Source organism: Myxocyprinus asiaticus, chromosome 20 (assembly GCF_019703515.2).
Source record: "Myxocyprinus asiaticus isolate MX2 ecotype Aquarium Trade chromosome 20, UBuf_Myxa_2, whole genome shotgun sequence".
Lineage (NCBI taxonomy): Eukaryota > Metazoa > Chordata > Actinopteri > Cypriniformes > Catostomidae > Myxocyprinus > Myxocyprinus asiaticus.
In genome coordinates this window covers 18161017-18183135 of record NC_059363.1, presented here as the reverse complement: position 1 = coordinate 18183135, position 22119 = coordinate 18161017, and the positions used below count along the sequence as shown (strand labels likewise).

Here is a 22119-nt window from a genome sequence, read left to right as displayed (position 1 = left end):
AAAACAAGAAAGAGTTGGTTTTTTTTTAGCAGGTGTCTCTGTGCACTGAATCTTCCATTTTTAGCAGCTTGTCTCAAAGATATTTGTCATCTTAATTGCTTCAATTTTTCAAACAAATTTACTGGCATTACTAAATATTGGTTCCAAGGAGTAAACCAGAGAATCCTATTCTCATTTTTGAGTGTCTATAATGTGTAATCTTTGATGTGACTGCAGACATTTCAACTCCAGTGCCATGATGGCTAATAATGATAGCTAATAAGCATATTCAACAAACAGGATCTCATACATGCAGAACGAAGGCCTCTGTGACCATGGGCAAATAATTTGTTCATGGCTGTTTTTGCATCATGACTCTGTGTGTTAATCATTCTGTCTGTATAATAGGGCCTTTTAATGAGATTCACTGACTTATAAATCAGTGTGTACCTCTGGTCTGAAAGTTGTCTCTGCAGCACAGATTTAACAAGTGCGTCGGGCTGCACACTTTTCTGTGGGGAGTTTTTAGGGCTGCCATCAGAGTCCCCGCTGTCCTGATCACCCATGGCTTTAACGTAACTGCTACTTCGCATCCTTCTACATGGGATTTCATCATCTCTCCCACCCCATTCATCCTGAGGGACCTGAAAACACACATACAGTACACGCACTTGTTTGTTTGGCTGTATAATTGTTGGATATTAAAGCATAGTCACACATGCACATACTGTATACAAAAATGGCATTTATTTAAATGAAATATAGCACAAGCAAAACATTTCACAAAAAGAGGTTTAAGTATAGAACAATGTAAAAAAAATTATATACCATTCAAAAATGAAGATAAAATTATTGTTACACTTTCTAGTTGTGTATAAACAATAAAAATGACCTTAGCACCAGTAGGTTAAAAGCAATTGGAAAAACAATGGCTGAGAAAAGTAAATATAGTTTTGAGAAAAGGTCTAGCATCAGTTGTTTGCAGGTTTTGTAATATACAGCAATGAAATTAAAACATTTGAAGTGACCACGTGTTGGGGACACTTTAAACTGTTTCATATTTTGTGTTGAAATGAGAGATAAGAGTGATAGAAAGAGACATAAACAGTTGTTCGCAAAGCTGATTTTTTTCACCAAATTGAGTGTAATTTCGGAAATGCTTTCTTGTTTGCAAATGAAAAGAACAGAAAAGTTGGTTTAGCTTCTCGCTGAGACAAAAATGCTTTTCCCAGCATCAGTGCACTCCTCTTTAAGTACAAAGGAGTAGAGTAGCTTAAAAAAGCATCTTTAGTATGTTTGTTTACTAACCAGTCAGCAAGTCCAAGGAAATAAGAACAGCGTTTGCAGTAACGGCCGAACGCTCATTAAAACAGATTCCTCAATACAATCCATTATACATCGCTGACACCGTGACATTGTCATGACCAATCACCTTTACTGTCTGACATTTGTTTTTTTGGCACCTTTCCCAAGAAAATCTTCATGGCAACCACTTATCACAGACTATCTTCACATAAGGACAGTGACAAATACTGTACTACTGTTGTTGTCATGCTCTTAATGACTCACTTTTCATATATGAACAATGTCTCTTTGTAGTCTGATCACTAATTGACTGATCATGTGACAGGAATGAGGCAATGACATTTATGACGTGTTCTTTTTATCACCACAATAGCAGAGGCCAATTTTGTCACTTAGCAACCGTCCCCATCCTCATAACTTCAGAACGCTACTTTACATCCCTACTGATAAAAAAAAACCTCTCAGAACAACACACCACTACAGTCTACAGTGTTATTGGCTATAGGATGAATTCAGTATAACTGTAATGTTTAATGTGTGTGTTCATGTATATCATGTCTTTTATTTTGTATTCTAGTTCCTGTTTCATGTCATGTGTTCCCTAGTCATGTGATGTACTGTTTTCATGTCAAGTCATGTCATGTCAAGTTTATGTTAAGTCAAGTTCATGTTTATGTTTATTTTTCATTCACGTTTGTAGTTAGGGTTTTCACGTTTATTAATAAATTGAACTTGGGTTCTTCAATTCATTGTCTTCATCATTATCAGCGCCAGCAGCCAGTCGTTACAATAACGTACATTATTTACAAAAGAACTCAATGTAGCTACAATGTACATAATAGACAGGACATGCAAAAAATTTCATTAAAGTGACGGTTTACCCCCAAATTCTGTTATTATTTACTCACCCTCATGTTTTTCCAAACCAATATGACTTTTTCCGTAGAACACAAATAAAGATATTAGGCCGAATGACAATCTCAGTCACTATTCAGTTTCATTATTTGAAAAAAGCTGCAATGAAAGTGAATGGTGACTGAGGCTAACATTCTGCCTCATATCTTCATTTGTGTTCTATGGAGGAAAGAAAGTCAGGGTGATTTTTAGGTGAACTGTCCCTTTAAAAATGTGGACTAATTGAACCATAGTACATGACATTTAATATAAAAAAGATTGATTAACTGTGTCCTTTTGCCAAAATCATTTGTTTATCAGACAGCCTCTCGTCCAGGTCACAGGGGCACATTTCAGCCACCTTGTGGGTCTTTAGCATTCTGCATTGAGAATGAATCTGATCCACAAGTCAATGAAATAGAGCAAATGGCATGGGCAATCTGTCTCACACGTACACACATGAACACTCACGCACACACGCACACACACACACATAATCCATAGAAGTCTTTAGGTTAATTAAGTCTTGAAAGAGTATGATATTTTTAGACATTTAATTAACCAAAAATGCCAGAGGACAGACACAATTTGTGGTGTAAAACTCTTGATAAATCACTGAGATTTGAGCCCACCGACATCAGTTCAGACATCCTCAACCAAAATCTCACCATGTTTGTTATATGAGGGACTAGGGGTGTCACGATTATAAAAATTTGGCTGACAATTAATTTTTTTAAACAAATAATTAAGATTATGATGATTAATTGTCTGTTTTAGGGCATTCACGATTATGACGATTAGTTGATATACACATTGTCTACTTATTAAGGTGTATATAAGTCATTTATTCATATTCAGCTTGGAAACATAAAATAGGGATATATGATTTCCTTTAAGGCTTTAAAAACTTATGAATGAAATGAAAAATTATATTTTAAATATGAAAATATTTACAAATACTAAAAATATGTCTCTCTTTTTGGTTGGTTAACTTAAGCCTTGGTCCATTTAACATTAACACTGCTGTTTTTGGAACTCAGACAACCTAAATATTATTATATTATATTATATTATATTATACTTTTACACATTATTTTAAGGGCCTCCGAATGAACCTACGAGCCCTTGTTTGTCATAAAGGAAGACTTTTAATATTCTGTGTGTATTTGAAAATATATATATTTTTTCTATCATCTCCACAGAAATAGAGTAAGGGGTCCTCCTATGTGTCACTGAGTGTCTTTAACACTGTGTGTATGAGCCCACAATGACCACCAACATTTGCTATAACACAAACATTAAATTAAAGTGAAACTGGTGCACTTTTCAGAGGCTGCTCTGAGTGTGGCCCACGGTGTGGTTCTGTGAGATGGTCGGAGTTCAATAGTTCATGGTATTTATTCAGTATATTCGCTTAAAGTTGCTTTTTTTGGACAGTGAAATGTGATAGGAATTTGAATTATACAACAATCGTGGTTCTCAATTAATCACGGTTAGATCAAATAACCGCAATCAGACAATTATTTAATAATCACAATAGACTTCTGAGGGACTATCTATGTCTCAGACATACAATATCCTGATTTGTATTTATAAAACACACTATACACAGTACAGTGCAAAAGTTTTAGGCACTTGTGAAAAATGTTGCATAGTAAGGATGTCTTCAAAAATAATTCCATAAATACTTTCATTTATCAGTTAACGTCATACATAGTCCAGCAAACGTCAAAAAGCTAAATCAATATTTGGTGTGACCACATTTGCCTTCAAAACAGCACCTATTCTCCTAGGTATACCTGGACAGTTTTTCTTAGTTGTTGGCAGATAGGATGTTCCAAGCTTCTTGGAGAACTTGCCAGTTCTTCTATCTATTTAGAATGTCTCAATTGTTTCTGCATCTTTATGCAATCCCAGACTGACTCGATGTTGAGATTCGGGCTCTGTTGGGCCTTCAATTTATTTGCAAAGGGAATGATGAAATCTAAAATTTATATTTCCTACTGATACACTAAAAGCAGAATATGTCACATAAGCATTTTCAAGACAAATGTTTTTGTGAAAAATATCCAGTAATGTGTCTAAGACTTCTGCACAGTACTGTATATACAGTATATACATTGCAATTTACTATGATTTCTTGACAGCCCTAATAATTTGCTAAGGCTGTCGATTTAACACGTTAATTCAGTGTGATTAATTATATAAAATGCATTAATGCATTTAATCAGCCGGGGGCAGTAAACGCAGTTTGTTCTGTTTGTTTTGGTTGTCTCTCCCTCATGTGTGTCAGGCACTGTCAGCATGCGTGATCGGCGTTTCCATGGGAACACTGATTGTTCCCAAGGGAACGCTGATCATGCCACTAATTTGAGTGCTGACAGCACCTGTTCTCCATTGATTGTCTGCCTACTTAAACCCTTTGTTGTTCTTTGCTAGATTGTTGTTGTGTGTTCTAGTAACTCACCTCGCTCTCTCTGCCTCAGTTGGTTCTGTCTCATGTTTCTGTGTTGGTTGCCAGTCTCTACCCTTGTGTCTGAAGTGCGGTTACTTTTCAGCCTGCTGCTGCATTTGCCTTTGTGCTCTTCAACGGAGGATTCCTCTCAGATCTACCCTCTACACTGCCACGACGCATACACACCTACGAACTCACTCTTCGCTGAGGATTACTCACAGATCTGCTTTCACACTGCCACAATGCACACACGCCTATGAACACACTTATCGCCTTCCCGCTGCAGTCGGTTTGCCAGCCCTGCTGTGCTTTTGAGTTCCTGCAATTAATAAATTCAGTGAACTGTTCCTCTGCTCTTGGGTCTCTTGCTTGCTGACGTGACTGAACAATCTAGCCAGGATAGACCCAGCGGAGAAATCCAGTCTTCAGTCCGCACTTTCTCAGCAGCGGGCCTTACTGGGACATCAGCAAGATCAGATCTCCACTTCCAACAGGGCTCTGGAGACAATGGCATCGCAGCTCGCTGAGCTCACCTCTGCCGTTCAACAACTCCGCCAGTCTCCCGAAACCAGTCCCACCCAGAAAGTGCCTACACTGGCCCCGGCGGTCTTAATCCTCCAGCCCCTTTCTCAGGTGAAGTGGGGTCTTGCCACACCTTCCTCTCACAATGTTCCCTGTACTTTTCATTGCAGCCCTCTGTTTTTCCGTCGGAGATGACGAAGCTGGAATATGTCATCACTCTCCTCAACAGGAGGGCCGGTGAATGGGACACCGCTATGTGGGACAACGTACATCCCTGTTGTGCTTCATTCCAAGCATTCTCCAAGGAGCTCCGCCGAGTGTTCGATCGCTCTGCTCAAAGTTGTGAAGCAGCGAGGGTTTTGTCTGGATTGTCTCAGGGAAACTGGCCGGTCATGGATTATGCCACCGAGTTCTGCACCCTCACCGCATCTTGTGAGTGGAATGATCAAGCGCAGTGGGACCGGTTTCTGTATGTGTTATCCGACAACATTCAGGATGAGATCTATGCCTTGGACCTGCCCCCCGTTTCGACGATCTGATGGATCTGGCCATCTGAGTGGACCAGCGCCTGGCCCTGCATTGCCTGCCTGGGCGACAGACCGCTGTACTCAGTCCAATTTTCTGGCCAGGCCATCGGAACCATGATCCAAAGCAGAACACATGCAGGTTGGGAGGACTCGGCTTTCTCCAGAGGAGAAGCTGCGACACCTCACCCAAGGACTCTGCCTGTATTGTGCCCGTCCTGGCCATGTCTCCGCCTCCTGCCCATTAATAGCCACCACTCGTCAGTAGGCAGGGGGTTAGTGGTGAGCACAACACCCCTGAGCAAAACCCTCTGACTACAGACTCTTCTCCTGGCCCGACTGCAGTACGGATCAAACGATCACGCTTTCTGGTTGGTGGACCCATAGCCGAAGGGAACTTTCTGGACATCGATGTTGCTTCCAAGTGGCAGATTTTGGTGGTCCAGTTGGGTCAACCGATCACAGCCCATACCATCAGTGGCACGCCCCTGACCATCGTCACCCATTCCATCAAGCCCGTGACCTTCATCTCAGTTAACCACTCAGAACAGCTGTCCTTCTACCTGCTCCAGTCTCCATCGGTGCCAGTGGTATTGGGACATCCTTGGTTGGTAATGCACAACCCACACATAGACTGGTCAACCAATACTGCTCTTGCTTGGAGTCCGTACTGACTGTCTCATTGTCTTAACCCTGCTGTCTCCCCTGTCCAGTCTTGTGTTTCATTTCAGGATGAATTGGTGGATTTATCCAGAGCACCATTGGCATGCCATGACTTGAGGCAGTGTTCAGCCGGTCCCGCGCCACGACCCTTCCTCCTCATCACCCATACGATTGCACTATTGATTTGCTTCCTTGCACTTCTCTTCCATGAGTTCGGATTTTTGCTCTCCGCTCCCGAGAGGGAGGCCATGAACAGGTACATCAATGATTCTCTGGCAGACGGTCTCATCTGTCCTTCCTCTTCTCCGGCAGGGGTGGGGTTCTTCGTGGGGGTTCCAAGTTTCACTTCGACCCTGCATAGATTATCGGATGCTGAATGACATCACGATAAAGATTCGTTATCCTTTGCCGCTGATGTCTTCAGTTTTCAAACTCTTGCAGGGAGCGTCTGTCTTTACGAAGTTAGGCTTACGCAATGCTTATCACCTTGTCCGGATCAGGAAGGGGGATGAGTGGAATACGGCTTTTAACACCCATAGGGGCACTTTGAATATTTGATTATGCCTTTTGGATTGGTTAATGCCCAGCCGTCTTCCAGGGGCTCGTGAATGACATGCTCAGAGACATGGTCGATTGTTTTGTGTTTGTTTATTTAGATGATATTCTGATCTTCTCCCAGAATATCCAGGACCATGTCCAGCATGTCAGGAAGGTGCTTCAGCGACTACTAGAGAACCGTCTATTCGTTAAGGTGGAGAATTGTGCCTTTCATGCGCAGTCGGTTCCACTCCTGGGGTTCATCTTTTCATCCGTGGTAGTGGTCTTGGACCCTGCCAAGGTCAGAGCCGTCTCCGACTGGCCAACCCTGAATTCCCGCAAAGCTTTGCAGAGGTTTCTGGGGTTTGCTAACTTTTATCGTCGGTTTATTTGGAATTACAACCAACTCGCCGCACCTTTGATGGATCTCACCTCCACCCGCGCTGAGTTTTGTTGGTCTCCGCGGGCCGAAGCTGCGTTTTCTAAATTAAAGAAAAGGTTTACAACCGCCCCAATTCTTAAGACTCATGACCCTTTGGGTCAGTTTGTGGTGGAGGTGGATGTGTCGGAGGTCGGTGTCGGAACTGTTCTGTCACAGCTCTCATCCACGGATGGAAAGGTGCATCTGTGTGCCTTTTTCTCGCATCACCTAACCCCAGCTGAACGGAATTACGATGTTGGTAACAGAGAATTTCTGGCTGACAGGCTGGCTTTGGGCGAGTGGTGTCATTGGTTAGAGGGTTTGGGTGTACCTTTCGTGTTCTGGACATGAGAACCTAGAATACATCCACATTGCTTGTATCTTAAGTGTCTTAATTCCAGACAGGCTCGCTGGGCACTGTTTTTCACAAGATTCAACTCGTTCTCTCGTATTGTCCGGACTCAAAGAACGTAAAGCGTGAGCCTGTTATTCGTTCTGCGATCAGTCCAGACGAACGTCCTACAGTGGGGACACTCATCCAACATAGCTTGTCATCCAGGGGCGGCTCGCACCCAGGCGCTCATTAGACAGAGATTTTGGTGGCCATGGACGTATGCCAGTTTGTTGCAACTTGCTCCTTTTGTACATTTAATAAATCCTCCTCTCAACCCCTGGCCGGGCTCCTCCAAACTCTGTCAGTCCCTTCGAGACCCTGGTCTCACATAGCCATGGATTTTGTTACTGGTCTTCCCCCATCCCATGGCAGCACAGTCGTTTTGACTGTTGTGGACCGCTTCTGGAAGGCGGCTCATTTCATTCCCCTCCCCAAATTACCCACAGCGAGGGAGAGAGTGGTGGCGGTCATTAACCACATCTTCTGCATTCATGGCCTCCCTGTCGATGTGGTTCAACATTCCCAATTTGCGTCACGTTTTTGGGCATGTTTTGGGGCCTCCAAAAACAGCCTAGTCCTTCAAGAGCAAGGATCATTCAAGACTTGTCAATTTGCCAACAGATGCTTCAGCAAATAATCCAGCACTTTGAGAACAATGTTCCCCAAAGACAAATTGGAAGGATTTTGGACATTTCACCCCCTGCAGTGTACAATATGGTTAAAAGATTCAAGGAATCTGGTCAAATCTTGGTGCGTAAAGGGAAAAATGAAAACCATTTCTGAATGTGCATGATCTCTTTTCCCTCAGATATCACTGTCTTAAAAACTGCATTCATCTGTAATGGATATCATAAACATGGGCTTGGGATAACTTTAGTAAATCTTTGTTAGTCAACACCACTCGCTGCTGCATCCACAAATGCAAGTTAAGACTTTACTATGCAAAGCAGAAGCCCTACATCAACATTGTCCAGAAGCGCTACCAATTTCTCTGGGCTTGGTCTCATCTTTGATGGAAAGTAGAACAGTGGAACTGTGTTTTTTGGTCTGAAGAGTCCACATTTCAAAAAGTTTTTGAATAACAAAGCCGTCGTGTTATCCAGGCCAAAGAGGAAAAAGGCCATCCAAGCTGTTATTAGCGTCAGGTTCAAAAGCCAGTGTCTGTATGGGCCAGGGGTGTGACAGTGCCCATGGCATGCAGACAGATATGTACAAATTTTGGAGCAACAAATACTGCCATCCAGTACTGTCTTTTCCAGGGACGTCCCTGCATTTTCCAGCAAGACAACTTCAAACCACATACTGCCTGGATTTCAAATGAATGGCTGTGTAAGCAGAGAGTGTGGGTGCTAGATTGGCCTGCCTGCAGTCCTGACTTGTCTCCAATTGAGAATGTGTGGCACATTATGAAGCACACCATATGGCAACGAAGACCCCATACAACTGTGCAGCTAAAGAACTACATAATGGATGATTGGGGGAAAATTTCACTTTCTAAACTTAACAAACTTGTGTCTTCAGTGCTCAAACGTTTAATAAGTGTTATTAGAAAAACAAAAAACAATGAAATACACAAGGAAAAACATCGTAAAATGTATAGTTGTAGTGCTTTCAATATAGCAAAGGATGACTATAATTTACAAATCACTCCTTTTTGTTTTTATTAGCATTTTTCATACTGTCTTTGTGGCAAATCAGTTTCTCAATGTGGAAAGGAGGAAGCGGGGACCGGGTGAACAATCCACGTCAGACATTTAATAAACACTTTTCAGTGTATAACAAAACAAAAACATGCACTGCTTTACAGCCAGCTATGTATAAACATAAAAAACCACACACACACACACACACAGACAGGTTTCGTGAATCTCTCTCGAACTGCAGCTCCGGCTCCACCTTATCCCTCTCCTGGCTGATTGCGATCATTCTCCCCCAGCCGTCCCTCATCAGGGTTGCATTATATATTATATTTATAATGATTGAAATACTGTATAATTATTTAATCATTATATATTTAAGTATTTTTAGTCACCTTTCTCAACAAATAATGATATGCACGATTAATTGTGATTTTATGAATTTGTTATTTTTGTATTTAATCAGCATATGATGTAATTACTATAAGTGACAAGTGATTGATAGCCCTATAATATACAAGTTTGTTTGTGAACATGTGTCTCTGAATTTCTTCTGAATGACAAATTTAAGCACATTCACTCATTACAACACACACACAGACACAGATCACACACACACACACACACACACACACACACACACACACACACACAAACACCAGCCGTGTTTGACCTTTTTAGCTGTCTGATTCTCACATTTACTGAGTTGTTGTGAGGACATTGTCTCTGTGTGTCTCTTTGTCTCTCTCTCTGTGTGTGTGTGTGTGTGTGTGTTGTTTGTCTCCTGCTAGCTTATAAACAGACTTATTAATTGGTTATTAGATTCACCTCCACTGACCTATCAGAAAATCTATTAAAATGCAATCCTCTCTTCTTGTAGCCTTTAGAAGAAAGTGAGAAATACAGAGAGAGAGAGAGAGAGAGAGAGAGAGAGAGAGAGAGAGAGAGAGAGAGAGAGAGAAAGGTGGTATCACAATGAGAAGGGGAACCTGTGTGTCAGAGTGTGAAGGAGTTTGCAGATAGATACTGCAAGGCTCAGCTGGTGTGGTCTGTTCATTAAACACACTTTCCATGATCTTCTACCATCCAGAGAGTGAATATTTATGATGTTCACAACTAAAACCAAGAATGCAGAGCAAAAAACCTGCCTATGCTTGCCAACCTGTACTGCAATGTCAAAGTCATAACGTCTGAAAACTAATGCTTGACTTTCAATGCAACTCTTAAACATGAATAACTGCCCTTCACCCAGGGCACATTTCCAAGCGGGTATGCAAAACGAAATTTTGTGCTCCTTGTATCTGTCAAGCGAGGGGGGATGGGGGTGTGTGTCATCCATTATAAGCATTGACCGGATGGGGGGCGTGATGTTGGAGGGGTCGAGGAAGCCAATTGCCCCACCTTTTGTGAGCCGCTGGCGCCCCCTTTACATGGCGCCCCTATGCATTGTATATCTTGCATATATGGTTTTTGTGCCTCTGTCTTCACCTGGAGCTCTGTGTAATAATGTCCACCAGGTGGTAGCTGATACTGGCATGGAAGTCATGCTTAATTATCATTCTCAAATCTGACAGTGAAATCAATAGTCACATTTTCATCAGCCTGGTCTCATGAACATTATGGACCATGGCAACATTTTTGCACAACGAATTACGTGCCTTGTTACATGTTTGACTGCAGTTTCCCAGTGAAACTAGGTTTTTAATGTGTATATTAGATGGAGGTTTTAATGAGTAAAACATACCTCCCTAATCTAAAACTTAAATCTAAACCTAACCAATAGTGATCTAAAAACAAAATGCAAAATGAAAAGCACATTTTCAGAAGCAACCATGGCATCTTGTGTTGCTTCTATGACACTTTCTTCTCACGTGTCAGCTTGTGTGTTTGGCTGGGGTCTAACTGCGTTCTTCAGAGTCCAAAATGCAAAACTCTATGAGGTGAGCTACTGTGGAATAAGTGTATAAATGTAGGTGAGTCTGTTATACAAAAATTAAAATGTATGGTTTTTCAAATGAAGTGTTATAGTAAAAGTGTTTGGATATCATAACACAGCCATGTATGAGCAATAGTGCAAAAAATAAGTGTTTATAAAGTCATAATCAGCCGTTGTAGTCATGATTTGTGTAAAAGTGAATAAAACACACAGTTGTTGTAGCACCTCTAGAGCTAATTTCACGAGGAAACTACGACGAAATGTAGAATTCGGCAGGTAAAAGTCAGTTTTCAAAAATGTAGTTATAGTAACATTCTCTATATGATACTAGGTTGGTTTACATGCACCCTAATAATCCCTTAATAATCAGACTCATACCACAACTGTAATGAAAACTTTCATGTAAACACCTCAATAGGAAAATAAATTTCAATGCAATAAATCAAATGCAATTTCTAGCCGATTGAATGAAATAGTGCAGATCTTAAATAATCTGTTAAATAGAAGAATAATTGCCATGTAACCCTTTGAATCTAATGACTTTCACAATAGGTTTTAAAAATTACCTTTTATTTTGTGTAGTGAAATGCAAGACAACTCTTTCAACAACATGATCACACTGGAAGTCGGAATGTTGCTGTAACAGCATAAGGATGGGCAAGGAGGAGGCGGGAACCGGCTGAACAGTAAACATAACGTTTTAATATCAAACTTAAAATAAACATAAACAAACACACATGCAGTGCGGCCGCATACGTCTCTCTCTCTTGAACTGGCACCTCCGGCTCCTTATTATCTCGCTCTCCCGCTGATCAGCTGATCCAGCGCCGGCCGTGCACTATCACGGCCCGGCCACACCCTCCTCTTCATCACACTCCTCCCCTGCCCGATTTAGGCCGGTGCGTTACGATTCAAAATAAATTGACGGCAGTGAGTCCTCCGGCCCCTGGTGGACAGAACTGCTCCTCCCCTTCTTTGGCAGATGGCAGCGGTTCCTCTGGCTCTCGGCGGCTGGCAGCGACCCCTCAAGCCCCAGGCAGATGGCTGCGGCTGCTCCCCTAGCAGATGGCAATGGCGAGGACTCCGCGACAGGGCATCCCTCCTCCATCCCGGGTATTGGCACCACTGTAACAGTATAAGGACGGGCAAGGAGGAGGCAGGAACCGGCTGAACAGTAAACATAAAGTTTTAATGTCAAACTTAACTTAAAACCAACATAAACAAATACAAACACACATGCATCACGGCCGCGTGCGTCTCTCTCTCTCGAACTGGCGTCTCTGGCTCCCATTTATCTCGCTCACCCCACGATCAGCTGATTCAGCGCCGGCCGTGCACGGCCTGGCCACGCCGTCCTCCCTGTCACAGTTGCTTCCGAATGTTTCAGTACCCTGACATCGTCCCCATTAGTGTTGTCACAATACCAAAATTTCAGTAGACGGTACCGATGCACACCTGCTTTCTGATGAGCTGCACATATACGGGAGTAAAGAGTACACCACTTATCTCACAATAACCCGCTTTTTGGTGTCAATCTAAACGTATTGACAGAAAGGTTTTCTCATCTAATGTGAACAACTTGTGTCCACACTCAACAGCTTTACCAGTGCATTCTGTTATAACTGCCAGTTTTAGTTTGTGTGTTCAGGTTTTAACATGCATCTCACTGTATATATGGCCACCAAAGCAAAACTTTGCGAAATTCGAGTAGTATTTTTACTTATCGAATAATTATTGCAGAACGAATACTAGAGTATTTGACTACACGTGCACATCCCTACTGCATTCCTGACATGGGTCAGAACCTCAGTCACACCTCAGAGGTCAAATACACAACTGACCTGCAACATTCATAATTATAACCGGAATAAATGCACATGACTAAAAATGCTTTGATTACCTTTTGATTATAATAATTGCTAATAAATTTATTCAACTCATCAATAGGCTGAAGAGACAGGGGTAAATCCACCCTTTCTGTGCTATTGAACAAACTCCTTTAGCCTATTAAAAGTTAAATTTCAATTAAAAAAATAAATTAAAAGACATGCATGTTTCTGTCAAGTGTTTCTCAATTAAGTATGTATTGCTTAGACGGGGTAAGCGGGGCGGCCTGCGGGCTAAGTTAAAGCTAAACCCACATTGCCCAGAACTACCGAGCATCTTCCTCGCTAATGTACGGTCTCTGGCAAATAAGATCGACGAACTACGGCTCTCTCGGATTACTCAGCAAATGTTTTTGGACTGCAACGTTATGGTTTTCATGGAAACTTGGCTCAATAGCACCATTCCAACCCGCGCGATTGAGCTAGAGGGGCACAATATCTATAGAGCTGACAGAACGGCTGTGGACTCCAGTAAAAGCAAAGGTGGGGGTGTTTGCATCTATGTAAACAGAACTTGGTGCACTGATGCTGTTATTACCAAATCCCACTGTTCTGCTGATATTGAGTACCTCTTTATCAAGTGCAGACCCTTTTACCTGCCCCGTGAATTTACATCTACCATAATCGCTGCAGTATATGTACCCCCAGATGCTAATGCTAAGCTAGCCATGAAGGAACTCTCTTTTGTTGTTAGTAAACTACAAACAACACATCCGGACGGAGCTTTTATCATTGCTGGGGATTTCAATCATGCCCATTTGAGGACAGCACTCCCCAAATTTTATCAAAACATTTCTTGCCCTACAAGAGGAGACAACACTCTTGATCATGTTAATACAAACACCTCTGATGCCTACAAAGCCATCCCCCTCCCCCATGTTGGACAATCTGATCACGTATCCCTGTTCCTACTCCCCAAATACACCCCCTTCATCAAACGTGTGAAACCCACAGTGAGGACTGTAAAAGTGTGGCTGGAAGGTGCAGACTCTTCACTACAGCCTGAATTCCAGAACACAGACTGGAATGCGTTTGCTTCTCAGGCCAACCTGGACTCACACACGGACATTAATACCTACACAAATTCTGTTCTGCAACACATCAACAGGTGTGTCGACAAGGTAACCACCCATAAAACAATTAAAACATACCCCAATCAGAAACCCTGGATAAACAAGGAAGTCCGAAACCCTGGATGAACAAGGAAGTCCCTCCATAGTCCGAACTAGAAAATAAAGCTCTGCTAGACCAACAACATGATGCTGCTTTCACATCTGGCATCCGGGAAGCCTACAATTTATCCAGGGCCAATCTGAATAGGGGAATTAAAGCAGCCAAACACAATTACAAACTGCGGATTGAGGACAAATTTAAGAACAATGACCCCCGACGTATGTGGACAGGCATCCATGCCCTCACAGATTACAAACCAGCGAACAGCACCCCCCCAACCAGTAATGCCACCCTCCCAGACGAACTGAACACCTTTTATGCAAGCTTTGATCGTGGAAACACAGAACCACCCATAAAAGTTGAGCTCCCACCTGATGATCTGCTGCTCACATTTTCCACCAGTGATGTGTGCTCCAACCTGAGCAGAGTGAATGCACATAAAGCTGCTGGCCCTGATGGCATCCCTGGCTGAGTGCTCAGGGCCTGCGCAGAACAGCTGGCAGATGTCTTCACCAACATTTTCAACCTCTCCTTGGCCCAGGCCATTGTCCCCACCTGCTTCAAAACAGCCACCATTGTCCCAGTACCAAAACATGCTGCTGCAGTGGCCCTAAACGACTTCCGCCCCGTTGCTCTTACTCCCATCATCGCTAAGTGTTTTGAGAGGCTGGTCCTCTCCCACCTGAAAACATGCCTGCCCCAACACTGGACCCATATCAGTTCACCTACAAACCCAACAGGTCAACTGAGGATGCTATGGCCTCAGCTATTCACTCCGCCCTGACTCATTTGGACAAAAACAACACATATGTCAGGATGCTATTCATTGATTTCAGTTCTGCCTTCAATACTGTGATCCCATCCAAGCTGATCTCTAAGCTCAATGATCTTGGCATCAGCCCCTCCCTCTGCAACTGGACCTTGGACTTTCTCACTAACAGACCACAGTCTGTTAGGATCAGCAATCACAACTCCTCCATCCTCACTTTGAACACTGGTGCACCACAGGGCTGTGTGCTGAGTCCAATCCTCTACTTCCTCTTCACCCATGACTGCATACCTGAGCATGGCTCCAATTCCATAATCATGTTTGCAGATGACACCATGGTGGTAGGCCTGATCAGTGGTGACGATGAGACGAAGAAGAGGTACAGCACCTGGCAGTGTGGTGTGCCAACAACAATCTCACACTCAACAGTATTTGCGTAGGCCAGGAGGCCAGCTGTGTGCCAGCGCGTCTATGCCGAGGGGTGCCTCGGTCACGGCGTACCAGAGTGGGCAGTGGGAGGATTCTTGGGAGGCGAACAGGTCTACCTGTGCCTGTCCGAATTGACTCCAAATCAGCTGGACCACCTGAGGGTGGAGTCTCCACTCTCCCCTGAGGGTAACCTGTCGTGACAGCGTGTCCGCTGTAGTGTTGAGGTTGCCCGGGATGTGAGTGGCTCGCAGCGACTTGAAGTGCTGCCGACTCCAGAGGAGGAGACGGCGGGCGAGTTGTGACATACAACGAGAGCACAGACCGCCTTGGCGGTTGACATATGCTACCATTGCCATGTTGTCTGTCCGAACTAACACGTGCTTGCCCTGGATCAACGGCTGGAACCTCCGCAGGGCGAGCAGAATTGCCAACAACTCGAGGCAGTTGATATGCCAACGCAGCCGTGGGCCCGTCCATAAGCCAGCGGCTGCATGCCCATTGCAAACAGCGCCCCAGCCCGTGACCTGCGGTCTGGGGCGCTGCTCTAGGGGAACACCTGCCCGTAGAAACGAGAGGTCGGTCCAAGGGCTGAAGAGATGGTAACAGGCCGGCGTGATGACCACGCGATGTGTCCCGCGGCGCCATGCCCATCTCGGGACACGAGTCTGAAGCCAGTGCTGAAGCGGTGTCATATGCATCAACCCAAGTGGGGTGGCCACCGCTGAGGATGCCATATGCCCCAGGAGCCTCTGAAAGAGTTTCAGTAGAACTGCTGTTTTCTGTTTGAACGCCTTCAAACAGGCCAGCACGACTGTGCACGCTCTTTCGTGATGCGCTCTGTCAGAGACGCTGAAATGCACCATCAGATCCAGCAGAGGTGAATGAACAGTCGTGAGAATTCAGCTCAATGAGCATGACTGTTCAGCTCCGAAGAGAAAATCTGAATGAGTGGTTGCATACCGGCTCCGGGGGAGTGGCATGCAAATACCACTCGCCAATTTTCATTGACCTTTTATCAAAGACCAGAGGTGTTTCAGGCTCCCAAGAGTGACCCCTAGTGTCATTACATCGACACAACGTCTCGTTCCCTCTATCAGGGAATGGAGGTTACGCAAGTAACCAGGACGTTTTCAAATCTTACAACTTTTAATTATTATTATTTTAATTTCTTTTTAACATCCTATTGCATTTTTTAACAAATTATTATTCAGTACAACATCACTCTTGCTTGTGATATATTGTTTATTTATTATTATTATTATTTAATCATTATTTATTATTATTAATACTACTACAGTGACTATTACATTTTACTATGGAGTTGTAATATATTTCTGTAGCAGTTTCTTCCATTTCAGATGTCTAATTTTTCTTTGAATCAATCTTTTATTTTGAATCGTGTTTTTATTTTGATGCGTGTTTTCACAGAAGCTTCACAAGTCCGGATAAACAGTTCTCTACATGGCCCAGTATGATCATTAAAGCACAAATGCTTAAATATTTATAATATAATATATTTATATAATATAAATATTTAGTCTATATGTGCTCTGCTTTTCATCTCATACAATGCAAATTATTCTCAATGTCTGTGGAGTTTCCAGAGTTTCCGGTCAGCTTCACATATTCATCTAACGCACGCAGCTCATGCAGACTAAGATTGTAGCCTTTTGTTGTTTAATAATCAATGTAGGACATTATCATGATTTTAATTTGATTAATTGTGCATTTCAGTGTAAAAGGAGTAACAGAGCACATGCTCATATATGCGTGTGACCATTTGTAAGCAGTCGTTTGTCAGTCAGACAGCGTGTGGGTACTAAATTGAGTCACCAATTGGTGCTCGTTACTACCTGTACTGAAAAAACACTGGTCTCATGACATCTTTTTTATTTTAGTATTGACTTTGTAACAAAGTACCAATACTTTTGACATTTTTGCACCGGTTCATGCACGTTCACCTTCTCTTGTGGTGCGACCAGAAGCACATTGCATCAGTCATGTGGGAGACTTAGGTTCTCGTCCCATGTTGAATTCAGGAAGTAATCGTGTAGCTACGCATAATCAGTGATGAGTTTGATTTGGAGGTTCCATTATTCCCTCTATGAATTTAGATCCATGACAGTTAGGTTTAGCATTTAGGGGTAGAGTTAATAAAATATGCATACCTCTTCACTGTATTACATATTTTACAGCTAAAAATGATTTGCTTTACAACTCACTTTTGGTGCTGTGTGGGCATTTCACCTAAAAACTGGAGCTCAGACGTGGATGAACGTGGTTCGAGGCATCGGTGTACACATGGATACAGGACATCTTATCAGAGCGAATGGACAAATAAATAACGAAAGAAAGGAAAAGACGGATATGCTGTTGTTTTGACTTATTGGAAACATTGATGTTTTGAAATAAATGATGTTACAAAAGTTAGGCAAAGTTCATTAACTTTAGACATAACAATTGCTAGTCTGATAAGGCCAAATGTTGTAAAGTTTTTATAACTGCAGGATATTCTGGCCAAACAGACCACAGTAGTAACTAATATATAGATTGTCATTGTTACCAAACAGTGGTCAACATAATTTCAAGACTCACATGTCCTTGGCAAGCTTAATACTAAAGGATTTATTTATATAAATTATTGCCGTTATAAAGAAAAATACACACATGTACTAGCAAGTGAAAAGTTCTGCACCGATTACAGTATAATTATTGTATTTAACTACACACACACAGACATATGTGTGATTACACAACTATACATAAACCATATCAATAAAATATCTTACCTGTTAAGTAAGAAAAAAGCCATCTCTGGGTCGCTTTTAAATCCTTTCAGTTGTAGCCACCTCTGAAAAGCCAAGCCGATGTTGATTCAGGTTTTATTATGGACTCTGTCGCTTTCCCTTTTGCTTGCAGACTCTGTTCAGGGTTTCTTTGTTTTTACAACTGGTGATTCCCCAGAGGTTTGCAGTTTTGAATGATCCATGGTCAGTTTTTCTCATTCGTTGTGACAACAAACTTTTAGCTTCACACTACTCCCACACCATACACATGCTACAGTAGCTGGAGCTTATTTTCTCTGTGTACGGATATGACGTGAACACGTGAATACGCACGGGCGAATGACATATGTATGTAATTTCCTGTGAAATCCGTCCCGACAGCTCTAAAACATAAATCATTATTATAGGTTTATCAAAGTGTATTTGGGTAAAGTAAAAACACTGTTTGGAAGATGGATTTTTGTTGCACTCTCTCATTAATAACATTTTGTTATTTTTTAACAAAAAAAACTCTTTCTCTGAATTAATTGTGAGATCAGTCTGCTCTCAACACTGGAACATTCGGTAGCAAAATATTAAGTTCCCATGTGTTCTGTGTTATTCTACGTTGTGATATAGTTTTTGTTTAGCATGTACTGTAAGGGGATCTGTGTTCAAACCCTGACTTACTATACATATGCTGTCCTTAAAATAACACAAGCAAAATTTCAGCTGAACTTGACAGTCAGTGGTCATCATGTTATGTTTGTTTAAATGGCAAGGAGCTGCTTTGACATTTGAATAATAACTCCTTATGTGTCAGACAGGGAAATAGTCATATGAGTTTTTAGCAACATGAGGATAGAAAGAGGATGACAGAATGTTCACTTTAAAGGAAATGATCTTCAGAAGGTGCACCTCAATTGGACAAATTTAGACAAGTGAATGGCTGATTTCACTTTTTCACCAACAATAAAAATGCAACTTAATTCAGTTGCATTCAAAATCCACTTCACTCAAACATTTTAGGTGGTCCGTGCCCCAGAATGTAAATGCCATCCAGCACATGAGTGAGGCCTCTGTCCATGATGAAGTGAACTGCTATCCCTCTACTAACATGATCAATGATCTAAAGTATGTGTTGAAAAGTGGAGGAAACCCCTGCCAAAAGTAGCATAAACTCTTTAGCACTGATTCTGATCCAAATCACAATCTCAGCTAATGATTTAATCAACTCACAACGGTGTCCGCTATGAACACACACCAAAAATAGCTCCTATATTGATATCGCTTGGCCAGTTTTGCTCTGCATGCTGGACCAACAGTGAAGGGGCACACATCCCTCCTGGACAGTTTGCGTCACAGCAGGCTGCATCGATAAAAGCGGCCAAAAATAGCACCGGCATGATAGACAGAGCAGGCTATTTTTGTTGGGGTTGAGAGAATCTATTATAGGCTTGACCCAGAGATGCATCACAGTCAATGACTGTTGGATGCTTTCTGTTCCCTTTCTACAGGCTGCTGTTTAATTTATTTGGACATATTTGAAATACAAACACACTTAAGCTAATTGCTGTGCTAAGAAAGACCGATTGGTCGATACTGTTTTCATTCCTCTGTAAAACAATATCCACATTGAATGTGAGCTGAAATAAGAATGAAAAGTGAGGACTGATCCAAACAAATAAGCCATTAAGTATCTTAGTTAATTTGAAGTGAGTAATTACTGTGTAAAGTAAGTGTTCATTTAAATTCAGCATATTTGTGTACATTTGCTAATTTGCTATCATTAAATTGTACTATGTCTATTTGCACAGTATTGATACCAATACCTATACCGATCCCGATCTGATACAACTGTGTTTTTTTCTTAATCACTGTAGAATATCTTTACTTCACTGTGTGGAACTGATTGTGGGTACTCTTTTACATGAAAAGAAACACAAACCTCTATCTGCACATTATTTCAATATGGATGTGTAGCCTATTAAGAAGAACTTTATTGTTAACAAGTCTACTGGATAATGCAGCAGCAAAATTAACAATAGCTATGTTTCCATCTAAGTTGCGAATTTAATAATAAAAAATAAAAATAAAAACATAATATCACAAAAACAATGTGTGAATAAAGCCGTGTTTCCATCCCATGTGTTTAAAAGAACAAAATTATCACTTCTGGATAAATTGTAGCCACTATAACTCTCTTATTAATAAAATGCTTGCAGTGTAGAACACGCATACAAAACACTAAAAGAAATTATCTGTGTCCGAAACCACCCCCTCTCCACTACAGTGCACTATTTCAGGTGTCGGCCATTTTGTAGTGGTGTCCGAATTCATTCCCTACATCTCGTTCCCTACATTTGTTCACTCATTCTTACCCACAATGCAATCTGATTTTGAGTGTACATACAATGTACACTCTCCGACCCCTATTTCCCATAATCCAACGCGGAGATGGCGGCAGAGTGCAAAAGAAAATTGCAAATGCCGGACGCAAACACCGGAGGTGGCAACTTTTACAAATGTAAGTAACAATTTTATTAATAACAAATACATCTGTATCAAGATATAACGAAGTAAAATTAAACATATTGATGGATTAATTTATGACTGGCCACTAACTTTTTGTTGACAATTTTTGACTAGTAACTACCAAGGGTAATTTTTATGGTCGGGATTTCACGCAGCAAATGATAATTTGTTGGATTGTTCACGTATATTATTTATCACATGTAACTTCTGTATTCACATACACTTTAGAAAATAATGTACCGAAGATTTTCTATTATTTTAGGGACGAAGACGTAACGCATCTCATAATGAGCAGGATGGCCAATGGGCATCTCTTCTCTTGGCGCAGGAAAGCAGCCCAGCTTGGATGGGAGTGAGTTTGTAGATTACTTTTCCTCAGGAATTAGTAGAGTTCAGTTTCAGTTGATGTGTCTCATTAGTAATATTTAAATAATTATGTTATATGCACTACAGAACTGTTCTGAAAGAGATGGGTTTGCTTGGTGTGGTAACCCCTGCCAAAAAGTGGGAAAACTTGAAGAAAACCTACAAGGTAAATTCATCTTAATAACATATACAGTTCTACTTGTAAATTTACATCCTTTGCAGCATCAGCAAGATGTTTTTTAATGATGCATAAAAGTAGCTTTTTCTTAGTACTACATTAATGAAGCTATTTGATATTACAGATATGTACATACATTTCACAAATCCAGATCATAACTAAATTTACAAATTATCCTGTTAAAAAGTTTACAAGCCCTTGGTTCTTAATATCATGTGTCCTCTTTCAGGGTCAATGACTGTAGCCTTTTGTGATGTATGTGCATTGCACTTCACGTTTGATTTCTCAACCACAGTGGCTGATCCAGTTTTGCCACTCACTATATACAGCATTTTTATTCAGTGCTGTTCAAAAGTCTTGAAGTAATTCACAAAAACATTTGTCTTAAGACAAGTTATTTTATTCTGCATAGACTAAAGTAGTATACTCACTATCATGCATTGAATTACAGGAATAGTTCACCCAACAATTATCACCATTATTATTACCTTTAGTAATTCTCTCATCATTTCTTCACCCTTATGTCATCTCAAACTCCTATGACTTTCTTCCACAGAATTCAAACCAAGATATTTTAATGAAAATATGACGTCTGTTTGTACACACAATGCAGGTGAATGGTGACCAAATCTTTTAGCTCTGAAAAGGACATAAAGGCAGCATTAAGGTAATGCATATGACTCCAGTTGTTTAATCTATGTTTTCTGAAGAAATCCAATCAGTTTTGTGTGAGAACAGACCAAACTGTAAC

The 22119-nt window shown here is 41.5% G+C and overlaps 1 protein-coding gene across 1 annotated transcript in view; it reads right to left on the bottom strand.

The window, feature by feature from the left end:
* dlgap2a (discs, large (Drosophila) homolog-associated protein 2a) overlaps window positions 1-22119 on the bottom strand; it is a 142095-nt gene that overhangs the window by 68962 nt on the left and 51014 nt on the right. Inside the window, exon 3 of the mRNA XM_051646068.1 lies at window positions 430-623. Coding sequence (XP_051502028.1) covers window positions 430-623 — 194 coding nt within the window. The remainder of the gene's footprint in view (window positions 1-429; window positions 624-22119) is intronic.